The 20,417-nt window shown below is 47.2% G+C and overlaps 1 protein-coding gene across 1 annotated transcript in view; it reads right to left on the bottom strand.

Moving 5' to 3' along the window:
• Positions 1 to 20,417, bottom strand: part of TSPAN1 (tetraspanin 1) — a 151,800-nt gene that overhangs the window by 61,279 nt on the left and 70,104 nt on the right. Inside the window, exons 3-4 of the mRNA XM_086952339.1 lie at positions 5,345 to 5,551; positions 4,352 to 4,426 (exon numbers count right to left, since the gene is read on the bottom strand). Coding sequence (XP_086808465.1) covers positions 4,352 to 4,426; positions 5,345 to 5,551 — 282 coding nt within the window. The remainder of the gene's footprint in view (positions 1 to 4,351; positions 4,427 to 5,344; positions 5,552 to 20,417) is intronic.

The following is a 20,417-nucleotide window of genomic DNA, read 5'->3' as shown; positions in this document are numbered from 1 at the left end:
AACACCCTCTACGCAGGTACTACCGCTAAACTCCAGAAGAAACTCCAACGAATCCAAAACGCCTCAGCCAGGATCATATTAGACATCCCGCGCAACGAACACATCTCTGGTCACCTGAAAGACCTCCACTGGCTACCCGTCAATAAGAGAATCACTTTCCGACTGCTAACCCACGCACACAAATCACTCTACGACATCGGACCAGAATGCCTCAACTCACGACTGTCCTTCTACACCCCCTCCCGCCAACTACGTTCTCCCAGCCAAGCCCTCGCCACTGTTCCTCGCATCAACAAGACCACCATGGGAGGCAGATCCTTCTCATACCTGGCTGCGAAAACATGGAACTCACTCCCCACTTACCTTCGCCTTACCCAGAACCACCTAGCTTTCAGAAAGCAACTTAAAACGTGGATATTTGACAAGTAATCCTCCTCCCCCCCTAAGCGCCTTGAGACCCTCTGGGTATGTAGTGCGCTATATAAATTCTCTGACTTGACTTGACTTGACCCACCTATGACACACCTATGACTCCTCAAGTGAACGCCCACGTGCACGCCTTCTTACACGCCCATGTGCTCTTATCTCTTTCGCTTGCTCCGCCTGGAGCGCTCCGCCTTCTCTATGCAATGTAATGTATGTTTAACGTATAAATAATGTACTCTGTGAATAAAGTTCAGATGACGATCCTTCCTGAACCTTAGTGGTGATGGAACCCGATTCTCCCTTAACTCGAGTTACTGAAATAAAGCCCTTTTGAATCGGACTCCACGGACTCTGCCTCTCATTATATGCATGACCTTTTGTTTAAGTATAGAAATTCCGACAGGGTAATAATTTTATTTACAACAGGACCCTGGAAATGAAACTTTGTTTTCTTTACCAAAAGTCCATCATAGCACCTGTAATGATCTCCTTTGGTTATTTTATGATGTATCTTGAAATTTAAAAGCTGCACTCAACTTAGTGCCTTTGACTATCTAAATGAACTGGTCTCTCTTGTTAATGAAATAAATGATTCTCCGTATTTGATTTGTTTTCGTTTTCTCAAATCATAGTGTCAATTGACTCTATTCTTTCCTATTCTGTTTCATGTAATGTCTGCCATAGTATGCAAAAAGTACACGCGAGATACTTTGACCTCTATTGCGGTTTTGCCAAGAGTATGGAGTCTATAGAAGCATAATGGCTCGAATAGCCTTCTGGTTCTTTGGCTTTGAATCATATGTCATTTCAACGAGCACTGTTAGAAATCTGTCCTCAGGTGTTTTGGAATTAGAGACACAAATACCCTTCTTGGCTTCCAAAATGCCAGATATTAGTATCTTTCCCTTCTGACAATTTTTAGGTGTAGCCTAGATACAGCTTTAGCTGTCACACCAGCCTTGTGTAATAAAAACTATTCACAAACCACACTAGACTGGCTTTGTGCTAGACTCCACAAGGAGATGATGTACGGAGCGCTGAAACTTTTCAGACACTCACCCCAAGTCACCATCTAGGTTGAATCCATCATGGTTCCTTAGCTCACTTCGCCACCCCAGTTCAGACCTTGCTATATGCAACTCAGTCTTGACCATGTGCCTCATAGGAACAGTCCAGCCCAAACTGCCAAGCCAGGTGTTCCCTGGACCGGAAACAAGCATGCCGGGACCAGTTTCGTGGTAACACTCCTCATCAGCCAGGCTGGCTTGAATTCAGTGGCAAACTGAGCAAGGGATCGACGTCTGGGCATACCATGCCAACTCAGGGCGAATACAGCAAACAGAAGGAGATGATGGACGGAGTGCTGAAACTTTTCAGACACTCACCCCCAGTCACAGATCTGGGTTGAATCCATAATCGTTCTTTAGCTCACTTTGTCACCCCAGTTCAAAGGAGAGACTCAAATACCCTTCTTGGTATCCAAAATGTCAGGTATGCATTAGTTTCTGCAAATCTGAAGGAGTTCACAAAGTGATCTGACAACATATACATTGATCCACAGTAGAAGAATCCTCAGTGAGGCTAGCTTTAGATTTAATTTATATTGTTCTCGTTGAATACCATTCGTCCACCTCATTGGCCAGCGCTTGTTTAGGGATGAAGCTCCAAGCTTCGTCAAGGACTGGATGGTACTCATGGGTCACTTTTGAGATACATACTTGTTTCTGTTTCACACTGGATCCAGTGTGAAGCTGGTTAGGAATGATGGCGGCAATGGTCCTGCGTCCTTTACAGGGTATTTTTTGTGGTTGGTCATATCCTATGTTTGTAATGGGTTCTAAATGGAGCTTCACTGCCGGGTACCTTGCTAGCAAACTGCGATCTCCTTCCACTTTGCAGAGAATAGTGCTAGAAATCTGGAGAAGGGGTTACTTTCTTTTTACCAGGGAAGCTGCACACCTGACGCCACCACAATCCTAGAACCCACCATGTTGAAAAAAAGATGTCAAACAAGAAGATAAAAATACTAAGGACCCACAGTGACCACCACAGCTGTCTCTGAACCCCAACAATATACCCGACCAATATTTTATTATTTTTTGCAGTTTCGTAGAGCACAAAGAGAGAGAAACAATCAGAGTTAAGAATACTCCTACGGGTCACAGAACTAATCCGGTCACTGAGAGTGATTATTTTACATCCAGGACACTACACTTCGCAATGTCCCTAGGATACGTATGCCATGCGGGGACATGCACAGCAAGTCAAAGGCTCACATAGGCTTCCAGTTTCCTAGATGATCTCTTGAATAATCTTTTATTTTTATAACTCTGTTTATTAAGAAGAAATATATAAAAAAAATATAACAATACTGGTGCAGTCTCAAAACAACATACAATTTCTGAGGACAACAGGAAAACCAAATGAAACAAAATAATACATTGGGTCAAAGGAAAATCCAATTATATCATTAACTTGCGAAAGCCAGCTAATGGTGTTACGTTGTCAACAGCATCTAACACACTAAATGCGGTGCAGATAAAACCTCTACTCTCATTCAAGGGGCCCCATACCTTGGTCCATTTACCTGGGCAACTCTTGCTTTCATACACCGCCCTCTCCACTTGCATGCACCAGTCCATGTCCGATGTCCAATCAACGTATCTGAGTGCAATCCCACTCATCCAGGTTCTAGCAAAAATGCGTTTGACAATCATACATCCCAGCGTGACCTGGTCAGGTCTGTAGCTTCCCAAACATTTAATAAACAAAGACGAGGGGATACATCAATTGTTTTATGACATATTTGGTACATGGCTGAAACCACTCTTCCCCCAGTATCTCTGAAGGTTGGGGCAATCTCATCATTGGTGTAAGAAAGTTCCTGGCCATCTGCAGCCCCGGGCACAATCCATAGAGGATACAAGACCCATCTTAACTGGTGTTTAACTGGTATAGTATGCCCTATGAATTACTTTAAGTTGTATCAACTTAAAAGGAGAACGGATCGCACCTCCCTAGGGGATGCCAAGGCCTCCCTCCACTCTTCGACGTCAAGCTCTCCCACCCCATCATTACATTTTACCCGCAATTTACCCATAGCGTCAGGCGTGTTGTTGAGAATCTCACGGTACGTTAGGGAAATCGCACGTTCTGGGAGATAATCATCCAATAATATATCCTTTAGCGGTGAGGAAACCGGCAAGTCAGAGCCTCTAGGCAAATCCTTTTGTAATACACTACGTACCTGAAGGTACCGGAAAGTTTTCCCTGCCTGAAGATGGTATTGTTGTTGTAACTCAAATGGGGCAACCCCCCCAGCCCAGAGGTTACCCACCGTCGAAAGGCCGAATAAATCCCATTTGTTAAACCCTGGGAACCACAAGAACATACCTACTTGAAAAGACTCAAGCAGCGGGGTGGCCTTAGTAATCTTACCTTCCCATTCCAACCCCGCAGTTGCCGAGTACCATAAAGAAACCATAGTAGAGGTTGGGGTGTATTTACGTGCATATTGTTTCCCGTCGTACAGAGCCCTGAGGTAATTACCTGAAGACATATTGTATCTATCCATTGTGTATTTCGTATCCGCGAGGGGCCGATGCATCCAGTGATTGAGTACCACCAGTTGCGAGGACCAATAATATTTAATGGTTCGCAAGGCTATACCCACATCATGCCAGCTTTTAGTGAGATTAACGAGGGAGATTCTGGGTATACCGTTATTCCATAGTAAGGAGCGGACCTTGGAATCAATAGAGAGAAAATACTGGGAAGACGCCAAGAAAGGCGCATTCTGCAAAACATAAAGAAAGCAGGGAAGTGCCATAATTTTATAAAGAGCAGCCTTTTTGAATAATCTTAGCTATCAATACCATCATAAGCGATCAAGGCAACAGTTGTTGAACACAGTCCAAGTCCTTACCATAGAAGAGTAGACAAACGCAACAACTGCACCAGCAACTTCAGCGATGAAGATCAGGAGGATGAGCGTGAAGAACTGAGAGAGGCAAAACACTGAATTAATACGGGCATTTATGGGACAGAATGGAGATACTATCTTCATTTTGCCAACAGTAATACTGATTCATTAGCATTTTTAGACCATCTGCGACAACCAGAGGGCTTAGAGTGCATGCATTAGCCTCTGTAGGACATTATTCAAAGGTTGGTAAGTGTGAAGCATGGACCGTAAGGATGAGACAAGAGAAGTCATTGGCAACAGCGCTTTTGTCAACATGCTGTCAGGCTTTAACTACTTTTATTTTTTTTGAATCATCATGTACTTTTGTTTTCAGATCCAGGTTAGAAGTGTATGGTAGACAATTAATAGTGGTTAAAGCCATGAGGAGAGGACATTAACAGTTGATAATATCCTGAACAGAAGAAACATCACTTAGGTGTGTTCTGCACAGAGTGTGTTCTCGGTTAGCGCAGTTAATCTACAGAATGATGTGACAGAAGGTATTTAAAATACACCTTTTACCAACAGACCGCTGTCCATTAGAGGGCCTTTCTACAATCCTGGAGGAAAGAACGCATAGGTCATGAGGCACTCTTCCATTTGAACAGTTCAAACTTCTACACAAATGAAGCTCATGGGGATGGGGCTTAATTCCCCAAACTTCTAATGTTATGACGGTCTCTAAGACACAAACGCTTCTCCAGAGGAAAACCTCAGATAATTGGCTTGGAAGGGGTTGGTGAACTGTCAGGAGGATCTTATTTCCTCCTCTATATTAGTGAATTGCAGGCCATTGGAGTGATGCATTATGGGATGGACAATGTATGTAAATGAGGATTTTTTAGGTTTGTTTGGGTTTTTCTGCAGCATTACTAGTCAGTATTTGGCTGTGGTGTCAACGAAATACATCAGATGTTCTCAAAGCCTCACAACAAACAGCAGAACAGAGTTTACCGTAATGAGGAGGCACTTGCTCTCCTTCTGGGCTCCGCAGCATCCCAGGAAGCCGAGCAGAACCAGGACGGCACCAATGGCGATGAGGAAGTAGCCCACGTTTACAAACTGGTTCAAGTCACTGGCATAAGCGCCAAATATATTGAGGAAGGATTTGGAGTCCACTGTGACCCAGATGCCAACTCCAAGCAGGGCTCCTCCACCCAGCTAGACAAATAAAAAAGGAAGACCTGTTAGGGCGAGGATTAGATTCTGCACATTTTATTTCCGCAGCATTCAGATCTTGGGCGTGGTGGAACAAAACCCTTTGCAGGGTCAGCACATTTCAGACTTGGCAATATCAATGTAGAAAGACCATAACTTTAAAAGAACACATCTCTTCAGAATGCAGAAATTAGAGTTGAAAATCATATGCTCGCCCAGCCGTCCTAGAGACATGACATCTACTTTATCAAGGATATCTTGGAGAAGTGAAACTTTACTGCAAACAGAGCTGCCCTGAAACCATGGTCCTCTGCCCAGCCTCGGCAGTATCAATACATAGGACATTTGCTATTTTGTAACGTTTGGGATGACATCTTCAGAAACACAGATACTTATGCAAATAAACTCGGTAGACAGACGTCACGAGGATCCCTGTATTTCATGAACACAGAACGGAGGTAACCATAGGAGAGGGCGGGAGTACAAGAAAGAGGTGATAAACATGAGGCCGGTGTTGTAGGAGTGGGGAAACAGTGCGATCCAAGAGGACTGAAGAAGGGAGACAGTTAAATGTTAGTAACAAAAGATCAAAGGCCCAGCACAGTACGATTAACCCCCTGCTTACAAGGAACCAATGGGGCATCAGCTACTGTGGGGACAACAACAAAAAGGAGATGGATGGAGCGCTTGAATTTATCTCCATCTATGTGCAAAGCAGCTCGCCCTGCTCTCCAAGGGACAGAGATGCCTGAAGGTCTGGGCCAGCAAAGGAGGAAGATGAGGGGGGGGGGGGGGGGAGGGAGGGGGGTTGGCGAGGGGGGTGGCATAGGCAACCTTACTCCATGTCATCACGGATCCACCTTTCTCCTACAAATTATTAATTTCAGGAGTTTCAATCTAGTTGACTGCAAGCACAACACTGCAACAGTCAAAATGCACCAGGCTATCACACAAAAACTGGAGCCAGCTTCTGCTGTGACCTGGAGGAAGGGGTCACCTTTAGTCTCCTCGAGACAAGAGCAGAAGAAAAGCTCCATCGGTCTTAGCCTTGCTGGTCCTCCTCAGTCTGGGCCAGATTCAGTCATTTGGCATGTGTTGAAATACAACAGAAAGTAGCTCAGAGTAATTACCACTGGTTGAAATTATTAACTCTACCATTTCTGTTTTGATAAGTAAGACTCACTTGCTACAGAGAGAACACATCCGTAACTCTGCTGCAGAGCCGTTAAATAAGAAATCTGCTAATTATCACTCACTCACAGCGCCCCAGCGTATTAAAGTTCTAAAGGGAGTACCGTGGTCACTCATTGCCGCCGAGGCCCCTACAGGGTCACTTTTTAAGGGGAGTTTAGTCTCACAACCCAAGGGAGTAGCCAGAAAATTAAAGTATCCCTCACTTTGAAATAAAAGCTCTGATGACACAAAGCAAGCGAAGCAAGTGAGCCAACCCCTGCCTAGAACAGCTCCATCGGTCTCTTCCATTCAAGCATCTATCTATTCATCCATGCAACCTTCCATCCACCCTCTTATGTCACCTTTCCATCTTAAATGAATTCATATTTTTATCCATCATTCAATCTTTTTCCATTCCATATCAATTATCCATTATGTCATCCATCCATCCATCCCTTTACTCTGTCATACTTTCACCTGCCCATCCACTGATCCATTCAGTCACTCAATCTATCCATCTACTCTGCCATCCTTTCACCTGTCCGTCCACCTATCCATTCACTCCTGCATCCGTCCATTAGCCCATTCACTCATTCTTTCACCTATCCATCCACTCTGCCACCCTGTCAATTGTCTGTCCACCTATGCATTCACTTATCCTTTCACCCATTCATATATATATATGTCCATCCTTTTACTTCGCCCTCCTTTCACCTGTCTGTCCATCAATCCATTTACTCATTCTTTCACCCATTTATCGATCCAGCCATCCCTTTACTCTGCCATCCTTCCACCTGTCTATACATTCACTAATTTTCCCCCATTCATCCATCCGCCAAAAAATTCATCCTCTCACTCACCCATCCATCCACCAACTCATCTTTCCCTCCTTCCATTCAGTATTCCTTCCTTCTTTTTCTTTATCCATCTTTCGTTCTTCCTGGCTCATGCTGGCTCTTATACTGATGATTTAGTCCTTCATAGTGTTAATTATGAGTTTTTTGCTGCAGACAGAAGAGGTTCATAAAGAGCCAGACCCCCGCTGTAGCTGCCAAAGAGGGGGTTTCACGACGGCCCAACCCCTGAATTTGCAGTTCCTTAGTGGAGTTCTGTGGTCACTTGTTAAACCAGTGCCCACCATATTCAAGTTCTTAAGGAAGAACTATTGTCACACAATGATCCTGATCACCCAGCATATTGCGTTCCTTTGAGGAGTACTGTGGTCACTCATTGCCCCAGAGCCCCTGCATATTCAGGTCCTAAAAGAAGTAAAGTGGTCACTCATTGCCCCCAGAGCTCCTGCATATTCAGCTACTTATATAGGGATTTTGGTCACTCATTGCCCCCAGAGCCCCTGCATATTCAGCTACATATATAAGTATTGTGGTCACTCATTGCCCCCAGAGCTCCTGCATATTCAGCTACTTATATAAGGATTGTGGTCACTCATTGCCGCAACACATCCATGTTCTTAGAGAAGGACTGGGGTCCCTCTTTTTAGCAGCACATGCGCATATGCAGCTCTTAAGGGGGGTGCTCTGCATCATTCTTTGCCCCGGCGCGCCCGTATATTCAAATTCTAAGAGAAGTATACTGTGGTGACTCATTGCCCCAGCACCCCTGCAAGTTCATGTCCTAACCTCTTAAGTGCTTCGAACGTTCAGCGGCCGACGGCACCACTACCTCAGGAGTGCTGCCGTCGGCCGTTGAACGTTCGAACCTCATAGCTGCAATGGAACGTCCAGCATTGGAGCTGGACGTTCCATAGCCGTTATGAGGCTAAGGGAGTAGTGAGGTCACTAATTACCCTATGGCGCACTGCATTGTCAGGTCCTAAGGGAAGTACTTGGGCCACTTATTGCCTCAGTGCCTACTCTTTTCCTTTTTAAAGTACCTTAAACACTCATTGCCCCAGCACCTCTGCAAGTTCAGGTCCTGAGGAAGTAATCGGGTCACTCATTGCCCTCTAGGGCCCATTCAGGTCCTTGGAGAAGTACTGTGGTTACTCACTGCCACAACACCCCTATATGTTCAGGTCATAAGGGAATACTCGGGTCACTCACTGCACTAGGGCCTATTCAGATCCTTAGTTAAGTACTGTGGTTACTCACTATCTCACCACCCATACATATGAAGTTCCGACGTGAGTACTCAGATCACTCATTCTCCCAGGGCCTATTCAGGTCCTTAGTTAAGTACTGTAGTTAATCACTGCCCCAGCTCCCCTGTATGTTCAGGTCCTTGTTGAAGTACTATAGTCACTCGGTGACCCGGTGTTCCTGCATATTGAAGTCGTTACTGAAGTACTGGGTCACGCATGGCCCTAGCAAGCCCACATATTCAGGTTTTAAGGAGAGTAATCTGGTCACTCACTGCACTAGGGCCTATTCAATCAATCAACTAAGCTTTATTTCGATATTTGATATCATAAAAGCACATTTACAAGTTAAAACACAATTCATAATAAATACATTAAAAAGAGAATTTCATCTAAAAAACTTTTTTTTACAATGGATAGATAAAAAATGTATTAAACTTTAGCAGCTTTGTGGATGTTTAAAAACAATTAATTCTACAGATTCTTCATAAAGCCTTTAGTCTAATCAACCATGCCCAGCTTAAAAATGTAGCCACCCCACAGGCTAGGGTTGTACTAGCATCAGCCTTAAGTATTTTAAGTGCAACAGAGTAGTCCCTAGTTTCAAGCTGCAGGCACACAGGTTTAAGCCATTTCAATCTAGGTTTTGTATAGGCTGGGCATACGAAGAAAAGGTAAGGGATATTTTCAACGACACCTGCACAATTTGGACAATCCACAGGCGTTTGGTGCGGGGGCTTCCATTTGCTGGTACGCTCGCGAGGAGGAAGGGTGCCCATCCTAAACTGGATAAAGAGAGTCCTATCTCTCGGCTTTGTAATAAAGTTCTGATAGGGCTCCAGGCGAGGTATATGCTTGTGTTGACGAGCTACATCAGTCAGCCTGCCTTGGTTTGGGTGCCTCTTCTCTTGATTGTCAACCCATGCCCAAAAGGCTCTCTTGGTTTCTACCTTTGATAACACTGCCCCAGACTCCCAAGCAGTTAAAAGGCCAGTTGGCAGAAGAAGCTTCCTTATATTAGCTAACCATCCGATCTTATGGGATCCTTGGAGATTCATTACCTCTCTTAGGCCCTCGGCATACCTGGAAAGCTCTGGAGTGCGCCATAACCGGGCCCAATATAAGAGAGGACGCAGAGTAACTAGGTCCTTAATTGCACGGCCACCCAAATCACTCAAAGTGGCTTGGTTGGGGTGCCCCTCTGGAGTGAGACAAGCTCCCTAAAGAACTTGTTTTCTGTAGTAACTAGCACGTCTACACATCCAAAGCCCCAGAGTTCTGCTCCATATGAGGCACAGCCTACAGCTTTTGCAGCATAGATTTCCAGAGCAGGAGCAATGGGCTTAGAGGTGGACGTGCGATGTTCCCTCCCTATTCAGGTCCTTAGTTAAGTACTGTGGGTGCTCACTGCCCCAGCTCCCCTGTGTGTTCAGGTCCTAAGGGAGTACTCGCATCACTCAGTGCACTAGGGCCTATTCAGATCCTTAGTTAAGTACTGTAGGTACTCACTGCCCCAGCTCCCCTGCGTGTTCAGGTCCTAAGGGAGTACTCGGGTCACTCACTGCACTAGGGGCTATCAAGTCCTTAATTTAGTACTGTGGGTACTCACTGCCCCAGCTCCCCTGTGTGTTCAGGTCCTAAGGGAGTACTCGGGTCACTCACTGCACTAGGGGCTATCAAGTCCTTAATTTAGTACTGTGGGTACTCACTGCCCCAGCTCCCCTGTGTGTTCAGGTCCTAAGGGAGTACTCGGGTCACTCACTGCACTAGGGGCTATCAAGTCCTTAATTTAGTACTGTGGGTACTCACTGCCCCAGCTCCCCTGTGTGTTCAGGTCCTAAGGGAGTACTCAGGTCACTCACTGCACTAGGGGCTATTCAGGTCCTTAATTAAGTACTGTGGGTACTCACTGCCCCAGCTCCGCTGCGTGTTCAGGTCCTAAGGGAGTACTCGGGTCACTCACTGCACTAGGGCCTATTCAAGTCTTTAATTTAGTACTGTGGGAACTCACTGCCCCAGCTCCCCTGCGTGTTCAGGTCCTAAGGGAGTACTCGGGTCACTCACTGCACTAGGGGCTATTCAGGTCCGTAGTTAAGTACTGTGGGTACTCACTGCCCCAGCTCCCCTGTGTGTTCAGGTCCTAAGGGAGTACTCGGGTCACTCACTGCACTAGGGGCTATTCAGGTCCTTAGTTAAGTACTGTGGGTACTCACTGCCCCAGCTCCCTGCGTGTTCAGGTCCTATGGGAGTACTCGGGTCACTCACTGCACTAGGGACTATTCAAGTCTTTAATTTAGTACTGTGGGTACTCATTGCCCCAGCTCCCCTGTGTGTTCAGGTCCTAAGGGAGTACTCGGGTCCCTCACTGCACTAGGGCCTATTCGGGTCCTTAGTTAAGTACTGTGGGTACTCACTGCCCCAGCTCCCCTGTGTGTTCAGGTCCTAAGGGAGTACTCAGGTCACTCACTGCAATAGGGGCTATTCAGGTCCTTAATTAGGTACTGTGGTTAATCACTGCCCCAGCTCCCCTGCGTGTTCAGGTCCTAAGGGAGTACTCGGGTCACTCACTGCACTAGGGGCTATTCAGGTCCTTAATTAGGTACTGTGGTTAATCACTGCCCCAGCTCCCTGTGTGTTCAGGTCCTAAGGGAGTACTCAGGTCACTCACTGCACTAGGGCCTATTCAGGTCCTTAATTAAGTACTGTGGTTAATCACAGCCCCAGCTCCCCTGTGTGTTCAGGTCCTAAGGGAGTACTCGGGTCACTCACTGCACTAGGGCCTATTCAGGTCCTTAGTTAAGTACTGTCAAGTCAAGTCAAGTCATAGAATTTATATAGCGCACTACATACCCAGAGGGTTTCAAGGCGCTTAGGAAGGGGAGGAGGATTATTTGTCAAATATCCACGTTTTAAGTTGCTTTCTGAATGCTAGGTGGTTCTGGGTAAGGCGAAGGTAAGCGGGGAGTGAGTTCCATGTTTTAGCAGCCAGGTAAGAAAAGGATCTGCCTCCCATGGTGGTCTTGTTGATGCGAGGTACAGTGGCGAGGGCTTGGCTGGAGGATCGTAGTTGGCGGGAGGGGGTGTAGAAGGACAGTCGTGAGTTGAGGCAATCTGGTCCGATGTCGTAGAGTGATTTGTGTGCGTGGGTAAGCAGTCGGAAAGTGATCCTCTTATTGACGGGTAGCCAGTGGAGGTCTTTAAGGTGACCAGAGATGTGTTCGTTGCGTGGGATGTCTGATATGAGCCTGGCTGAGGCGTTTTGGATTCGTTGGAGTTTCTTCTGGAGTTTTGCGGTAGTACCTGCGTAGAGGGTGTTTCCGTAGTCCAGTCGGCTCGTGACCAGAGCGTGGGTGACTGTTTTCCTTGTATCGGAGGGGATCCAGCGAAATGTTTTTTTGAGCATGCGAAGAATGTTGAAGCAGGAAGAGGATACGGCGTTGACTTGTCTGTTCATTGAGAGTGAAGAATCCAGGATGACGCCTAGGTTCCGTGCGTGGTCTGTCGGGGTGGGTGCTTTTCCGAGGGCTTCCGGCCACCATGAGTCGTCCCATGCAGAGGGGGATGTACCTAAGATGAGGACTTCTGTTTTGTCTGAGTTCAGTTTCAAACGGCTTTGTTTCATCCATTCGGCAACTTCTTTCATTCCTTCGTGTAGGTTAGTTTTGGCGGTGCTGGGGTCATTGGTGAGAGAAAGGATCAGTTGAGTGTCATCCGCGTAAGAGATGATGTTGAGGTTGTGTTGGCGTGCGATGGCCGCGAGGGGGCTCATGTATACGTTGAAGAGGGTGGGACTGAGTGAGGATCCTTGTGGTACGCCGCAGATGACTCCAGAGGCCTCGGACTTGAATGGTGGAAGGCGGACTCTCTGGGTTCTTCCGGTGAGGAACGAGGTGATCCATTCAAGTGCTTTTCCTTGGATTCCGATGTTATTGAGGCGTTGTAAAAGGGTGCTGTGGCAGACTGTGTCGAAAGCTGCAGAGAGGTCAAGGAGGATGAGGGCGACTGTGTCTCCTTTGTCCAGTAGAGTTTGAATGTCGTCTGTTGCTGCGATGAGGGCGGTCTCAGTGCTGTGTTTTGCTCGGAAGCCAGATTGTGAGGGGTCGAGGGATTTGTTGGCTTCGAGGAAGGCGGCGAGCTGGTTGTTGACAGCTTTCTCGATGACTTTGGCCGGGAATGGAAGAAGTGAGATGGGGCGGTAATTTTTGAGTTCGGTTGGGTCCGCTGTTGGTTTTTTCAGAAGGGCGGTGAGTTCAGCGTGTTTCTAGTCTTCCGGGAAGGTGGCGGAGTCGAAGGAGCAGTTGATGACGTCTTGGAGGTGCGGTGCTATGACGGAGTCTGCTTTGTTGAAGATGTGGTGAGGACATGGGTCTGTGGGGGATCCTGAGTGGATGGAATTCATCAGGCGGATGGTGTCCTCAGTGGAGATTGGGTTCCAGTCGTTAAGGGTGTTCACGGGAGGAAGATGATCAGCAAATGGTAGGGTGGGTTGGTTTCCGGATTGGTTGTCAAAGCTGTTGTGGATGTCTGCAATCTTGTTGTGGAAAAATGAGGCTAGGGAGTCGCAGAGGGTTTGAGAGGGGGTGATGTCTTTGGAGTTGGCCGAGGGATTGGAAAATTCCTTGACGATGTTGAAAAGTTCCTTGCTGTTGTGGGCGTTGTTGTCAAGTCGATCCTTGAATGCTGTTTTCTTGGCTTTTCGGATCAGTTGGTGGTGAGTGCGGGTGGCGCTTTTGAAGGCGTCCTTGGTGCTGGTGGTTGGGTCTTTTTTCCAGGCCTTTTCAAGGGAGCGGCAGAGTTTCTTGGACTTCTTGAGATCATCGTTGAACCATGAGGCCTTCTTGCTGCCAGGTTTGCTTTGACGTTTTTTCAGTGGTGCTAAGGTGTCGGCGGTGTTGGATAACCATAGGGTGAGGTTGGCGGCGGCTTCGTTAGCGTTAGAAGAGAGGGCTGGGGTGTTTAGAAGGAGCGATGAGGAGATCTGGTCGGTGGTAATTTTGTTCCAGTTTCTTTGCAGAGTTGGTTGGGGGTGGTTGATGGGTTTCGGCTTGTTGTAGGTGAAGTGAACGCAGCTGTGGTCAGTCCAGAGGAGATCCGTAGTGTGGCTGAAGGAGATATGATTGCTGGAGGTGAAGATGGGGTCGAGTGTGTGACCTGCGATGTGGGTGGGGGAAGTGACTAGTTGTTTAAGTCCGAGGTTGGCGAGGTTGTCCACGAGGGTGGCGGTGTTGCGGTCGTTGATCTTTTCAAGGTGAAAGTTGAGGTCTCCCAGAAGGATGTAGTCTTTGGAGGGGAGCGCGTGAGGAGTGATGAAGTCCGTGATGTCTTCACTGAATTTTGCGCGGGGTCCTGGTGGTCTGTAGAGGAGGGTGCCTCTGAGTGTGGTCTTGGGGTCGATGTGGATCTGGAAGTGAAGGTGTTCGGAGTTGGCGAGGTTGGCGTCAGAGCTGGTTGAGATGCGCATTGATTTCTTATGGACGATAGCGATTCCTCCTCCTGTGTGGCTGGTACGGTCTTTGCGAGTGATCTTATAGTCTTCAGGGATGGCAATGGTGATGTCTGGTGCGGAGGAAGCATTCATCCATGTTTCCGTAAGGAAGGCGATGTCCGGAGAAATGGTGTCTAGTAGATTCCATAGGTCAATGGCGTGCCTGTGGACTGATCGGGTGTTGAGAAGGATGCATTGTAGGTGATTGGGGTCGGGAGTCTGTGGTGTGGTCGTAGCGGAGATGTTGTCGGTGCCGCTGAATTTGCAGGAGTAGCAAGAGAAAGGGCCATGGGTGTGTCCAGGTGCGGCTTGGACGCAGTTGGGGGCGCGACCGGGGTTAAGGGCTAGGAGGGTGGCGGCATCGTAGGTAATGCGGGGGGGCTGGGAGGGACGGGGGCCAGGGGGTCTGGCGCTGGGCGCGGTCCAGGCGCGGACGGGCGTAGACGGGCTTACCTTTGGCGCGGATTGGGCGCGATCGCTGCGCGTAAACGCTGCGCGCGGGAACTACTGTCATATGTGAAGAGTGGAGGGGGAGGGGCGAGGGCGTCTCAGCTGGGAGGCGGGGCGGGCTTCTGACGACGACAAACAACAAACAAAATGGAGGCGGAAGGGGGAGCACAGCAAACACGCAAAGCAGAGTCAAATAAACCCTAAATGCAGAATTACAATGCAGGTAAGCGTAGCGACGATCAGGCAGGTAGTAGGCACAAACAATAATGCAAGTGTGAGTCAAAGCGGCACAGCGCGCAAACAGTCTCGATTCAGCAAAATAAAACAATTCAAAGTGCAAGTGAGCTTAGCGGCGATCAGGCAGGCAGCAGGCACAAATAGGTAGCAGTTCTGTGAAGCAAAGCGCTGTAACAATACCAGGTATCACAGGGGACACTGGGGAGCGACCACTCAGCTCGAGGGAGGGGAGCGAGTACTCACAGCCCCAGCCCCCCTGTGTGTTCAGGTCCTAAGGGAGTACTCGGGTCACTCACTGCACTAGGGCCTATTCAGGTCCTTAATTAAGTACTGTGGTTAATCACTGCCCCAGCTCCCCTGTGTGTTCAGGTCCTAAGGGAGTACTCGGGTCACTCACTGCACTAGGGGCTATTCAGGTCCTTAATTAAGTACTGTGGGTACTCACAGCCCCAGCTCCCCTGTGTGTTCAGGTCCTAAGGGAGTACTCGGGTCACTCACTGCACTAGGGCCTATTCAGGTCCTTAATTAAGTACTGTGGTTAATCACTGCCCCAGCTCCCCTGTGTGTTCAGGTCCTAAGGGAGTACTCGGGTCACTCACTGCACTAGGGCCTATTCAGGTCCTTAATTAAGTACTGTGGTTAATCACTGCCCCAGCTCCCCTGTGTGTTCAGGTCCTAAGGGAGTACTCGGGTCACTCACTGCACTAGGGCCTATTCAGGTCCTTAATTAAGTACTGTGGTTAATCACTGCCCCAGCTCCCCTGTGTGTTCAGGTCCTAAGGGAGTACTCGGGTCACTCACTGCACTAGGGGCTATTCAGGTCCTTAGTTAAGTACTGTGGTTAATCACTGCCCCAGCTCCCCTGTGTGTTCAGGTCCTAAGGGAGTACTCGGGTCACTCACTGCACTAGGGCCTATTCAGGTCCTTAGTTAAGTACTGTGGGTACTCACAGCCCCAGCTCCCCTGTGTGTTCAGGTCCTAAGGGAGTACTCGGGTCACTCACTGCACTAGGGCCTATTCAGGTCCTTAGTTAAGTACTGTGGGTACTCACAGCCCCAGCTCCCCTGTGTGTTCAGGTCCTAAGGGAGTACTCGGGTCACTCACTGCACTAGGGCCTATTCAGGTCCTTAGTTAAGTACTGTGGGTACTCACTGCCCCAGCTCCCCTGTGTGTTCAGGTCCTAATGGAGTACTCGGGTCACTCACTGCACTAGGGGCTATCAAGTCCTTAATTAAGTACTGTGGTTCACTCATTACCGCCTATTTAGGTCTTCAGTGAATAACTGTGGTCACACATTACCCCAGTGCTTCCTACATATCCAGGCCCATAGGGGACTATTGTGGCGGTTCATTCCGCCAGCGCACCCTACATAGTCAGGTCTTAAGTGAAGTACTGGGGCACCTTGTACATAATTAGGTTCTAAATGAAATATTGGGGTCACTCACTGCCTCCGCGCACGCTGCATATGAGGCCTTCTATCAGGGATCGCCCTCCCACATCCCCACCATTCGCAAACGATTGAAAAAATAATATTCTATAATAACGCACGTTCCAAATATTTGGAATGAAAGCGTTTTCAAGACAAGATCCAACACTTAAAAGTTCTGTCACAAAAACTACAAAACAATTGAAGGATGTCTGTGGGGTGTTCAGTGTGACAAGACAACCCTTCCTGTATGAGAGCATGTAATGCTATTGTGGAAAAGACGCTAGTACAGAGAGTGCGCCGTGTGCGAGTGAGTGAGAGGTCCAGGCCTTCAAGCCCCTCTGAGCAATGAGGGCCCCAGTACGTCACTTAGGACTACTCAGTGTGAAATGCTGCATTGAGTGGCCACAATACTCTATGAAGGAACAAAATAAAATTATCTTCCAAGGTTTTGATTGGTCACATGTTTCTCCCGTCTGTGCCTGTTGGTTTCCTACAATTGTGGGTCCCTGACGTCAGCGACGCAGACGAATAGTGTGGTTTGGTTGCCCGGAACAGCGGCACGGACTGCTCCTTTAAGTAAGGTGTGGTAGAGGATGCAAACAGGACGACAAAACCAACAGGTGCGGCCTTCCGGCGGCTACACACATCAGCGCCCAAACACATGCACGCACGCACACACACGAGACAAACAGACGAGCCGAGCTCGTGATCCTCAGAGGTCGGTTGTAAGGAGAAATGTTTTATCAACACAGGTGGCAGGGGAGCGGGATAAACCAGTACATACACATGGGGGATGAATGGCTTCACTCAGTGCTTGCTGGTTTAATATAACTCGGTATTAATTAAGTCAAATAATATAATCAGGGCTGGTTACCGACCCAGGAGTTTGGAAAACAAAAGAACACCAAACACTTCTCCATTAAAAGCCTGGGCTGGCCAGCTCGTCATGCGGCCATTAACTAGAAAGTGTAAAGTCCACACATTGTGTGGGCAGCTGCATCAACTGGGAGTCTCTGGAGGTGGCTTCGTGTGTTTGCAGCTGCACCCCAGGTGTCCCCTTACTCATAGCAGAGGGCGGATGCTGCCCATCAGCATGAGCTGGGGGGTGTTGGCAGCTGAGATTATAGTGGGAAAGGGGTCTATGTACTTTCCCTGGATGCAATCATAACAAGGTTCGTTGTCAGTGCATGGTATGCAGGACTTGCACGTGCACGCTGTGTGCACGGAGAGTGTGCACATTGAACAGTGACTTCTGCAAGGTTGTACTTCATGCTACACAGGAGGATGGTGGTTTCCAGACCAGGCAAAGGCCATTCTAGCCTCCCAGTTTATGACATTGCCCCGTGCGCACTAACCCAGTAGAAGCTCTACCGCGTTAAATACACCCAGTTTGCTTCTATTTGCCATCGAAGATGTCTGAGGATCCTCCGATCAGCTGTTTTGAGAGGGGGGGGGGGGGGGGGGGGAGGCCTGATCCCCTATCTTGCGGCCTCTGTTTTGTGATCTTGGATGAGCCATCTCTAAATCACAGAGACCCAATGAAAGTAATTTGCATTGTTTCACCCTTCAATAAACATTGTGTTATATAGAGCACACAGTTACTAAGTGCACTTTCTAGGGTTTGCTGTGAGCATATGGCCTAAAACAGGCTACTGATGGCGTGAGATCAAAGTCGGTCGGGCCACTGAAAACAGACATGATCTATAGAGTCCATATAATACATAATTGTTGGATTGAACTCATAAACTCAGACATAGAATTCCATGGGGAATTAGTTATAAGTGCAAATGTCTACTGCCCAGTCTCACCCCAAACCACAGTCGCTGTATTGTTGTGCTTAGGCCATGGCACCCACCGCTAACTAATCTCAGAAGCCACAGGGAGGCGTATAAAGAGCGGTTACCTTAAATGAAAGTAGGCTGCAGTAAGAACACACACACACTCAATCAGTTTCACTCAATGACTCACCTTCTCACTCATTTTCTAGCTTACTCAGTAACACTCCCTTTCAATTGTACTCATTCTTCTTATCACTTATTGTCCTCACTCCTTCACTGGGGGGACACACACACACACACACACACACACACACAGCATTTTGTACTCATCTTGTTGCCTGTGAATGTCCCGGACACCTGCTGCTTCTTTCAGCTTCGTACACTAGAAATTAAAACTTCACATCAGCGCAGTTACAGATTCGAGCTTTTAACTTCTTCTTGACCCCAGCCTCTCCCAACTCCCTGATGAGTTGGGAGAGCGCGGGGTGACAGGCTGATTGACATGCAGCCTCAGGCACCGCAGGGCCTAAGCCTGCAACATCCGTGGCTAACTTAAGCTGTGATGTGTCAAGGCGTCACAGCTTCTGAGGCATTGACCAATACCAGGGACACGAGGCAAGGAGTGCCAGGGGCCCAAGGCGAAGATTGCCAGACGGCCGAGGCCAAGAATGCCAGGGGCCCAGACTGCCAGGGGCCCCGAGGCCCAGACTGCCGGGGGGCCCAGAGGCCCAGACTGCCGGGGGGGCCAGAGGCCCAGACTGCCGGGGGGGGCCAGAGGCCCAGGCCACTGGTCTACCACGAGTCGCTGCCCAAAGTACCCAAGGAACAATACTGACCTCAAGTGACATACTGATTGGGAGCCAGGAAAGTCCACACATGTACCTCCAACTCTCAGTGTCCCTGTCTGGACTGCTTTCCTGCCAGGTTGTACATTGATGGGAATGCAGATCGGACAGGCCAAGCATCACTATAACAAGCGCGCCTGCCATGCACTGCTGATGACGTCAGATATCACATCACTCATGACATCGTCAGTGACATCACTCATGACATCACTGATGACACCAGCCAGTGAATGTGTGTCTTTCTTTAAAATTAATATGTTTAATATTTGTAAAGGTTGATGGAAGAATAAATGGTTAAATAAGTGTGTAAATGGATGTTTTTAAAAAAAAAAAATGATTGGTTAACTGCCTTAAGTGTATTTTATTGAATACATATATTAGCGAGTAACTTTTAAATATTGAAATATATGTATCAGTGTTTCACTTTGTGTAAAAGTAGCTGCATGGGTTGGTGACTGACTCACTGTTTGTATGTGTTTTAAAGACAGCATATGTGCAGGACTGTATGGGTGGATGAGTGTGTATATGTGTGTGTTAGTGAATGAATGACTGTCCCACTATTGTGTTTTTTAGTAACAACATATATTTTAATCTAGTGTATGTGAGTTTTGATGTATATAAGGGAGTATATGTCAGAGTAAGAGATTGTAAGAGTTCCTGTTTAAATAAGTATATGTTTATATAAGTGATTGTTTAAGAGAGTAAGTATGTGTAAGTTTCCTTAGAAGTAAAGAGGTAGTGTGTGTATAGTTTTATATGCAAATAAATGGATGTTCAATAATTTATTTGCATGTGTGAGTATGTGTGTGAGTAACTTTTGGATGACTGTCGGTGTATAACAGGATGTATAGATGTATCACTACATATGATGAGTGAGTATATGTATGAGTGACTATATAGAACGGTTTGTAAATGAGTGGATGTGTATATAGATGGTGGAATTACTGAATTGGTTGTTGTAACTGGTATGGGTATCTCCATTTTTTTGAAAATGGAAGTTTCTATTTTTGAATATGTGTTTCAAGGGTTACATTACACTAAAAGGAGGTCGGTCACAAGGATGGTGTCATAAGTGATGTCATGAGAGGTCACTGACGTCATGAGTGATGTAATATGAGACGTCATCAGCATTGCATTGCAGGCGCGCTTGTTATAGCGAGTCCAACTAACTATAACGTTGGAATTTCTATAGTTTTATGTCAGTAAAATTTCCAGCTAACTATAACTGGTGTGAAACCTATGGTTTTTTCAGTGAATTTCATAGGTTTTTTTAAATGCCAATTCCTAACTATATATAGGGCCTCAAACTTATGAAATGTAATATTTTTTATTATGAATCCTATATTGTATATTTATATGATAAATTTTTTTTTT

Source organism: Lissotriton vulgaris, chromosome 1_1 (assembly GCF_964263255.1).
Source record: "Lissotriton vulgaris chromosome 1_1, aLisVul1.2, whole genome shotgun sequence".
NCBI classification, from domain to species: domain Eukaryota; kingdom Metazoa; phylum Chordata; class Amphibia; order Caudata; family Salamandridae; genus Lissotriton; species Lissotriton vulgaris.
This window is presented reverse-complemented; position numbering and strand designations above follow the sequence as displayed.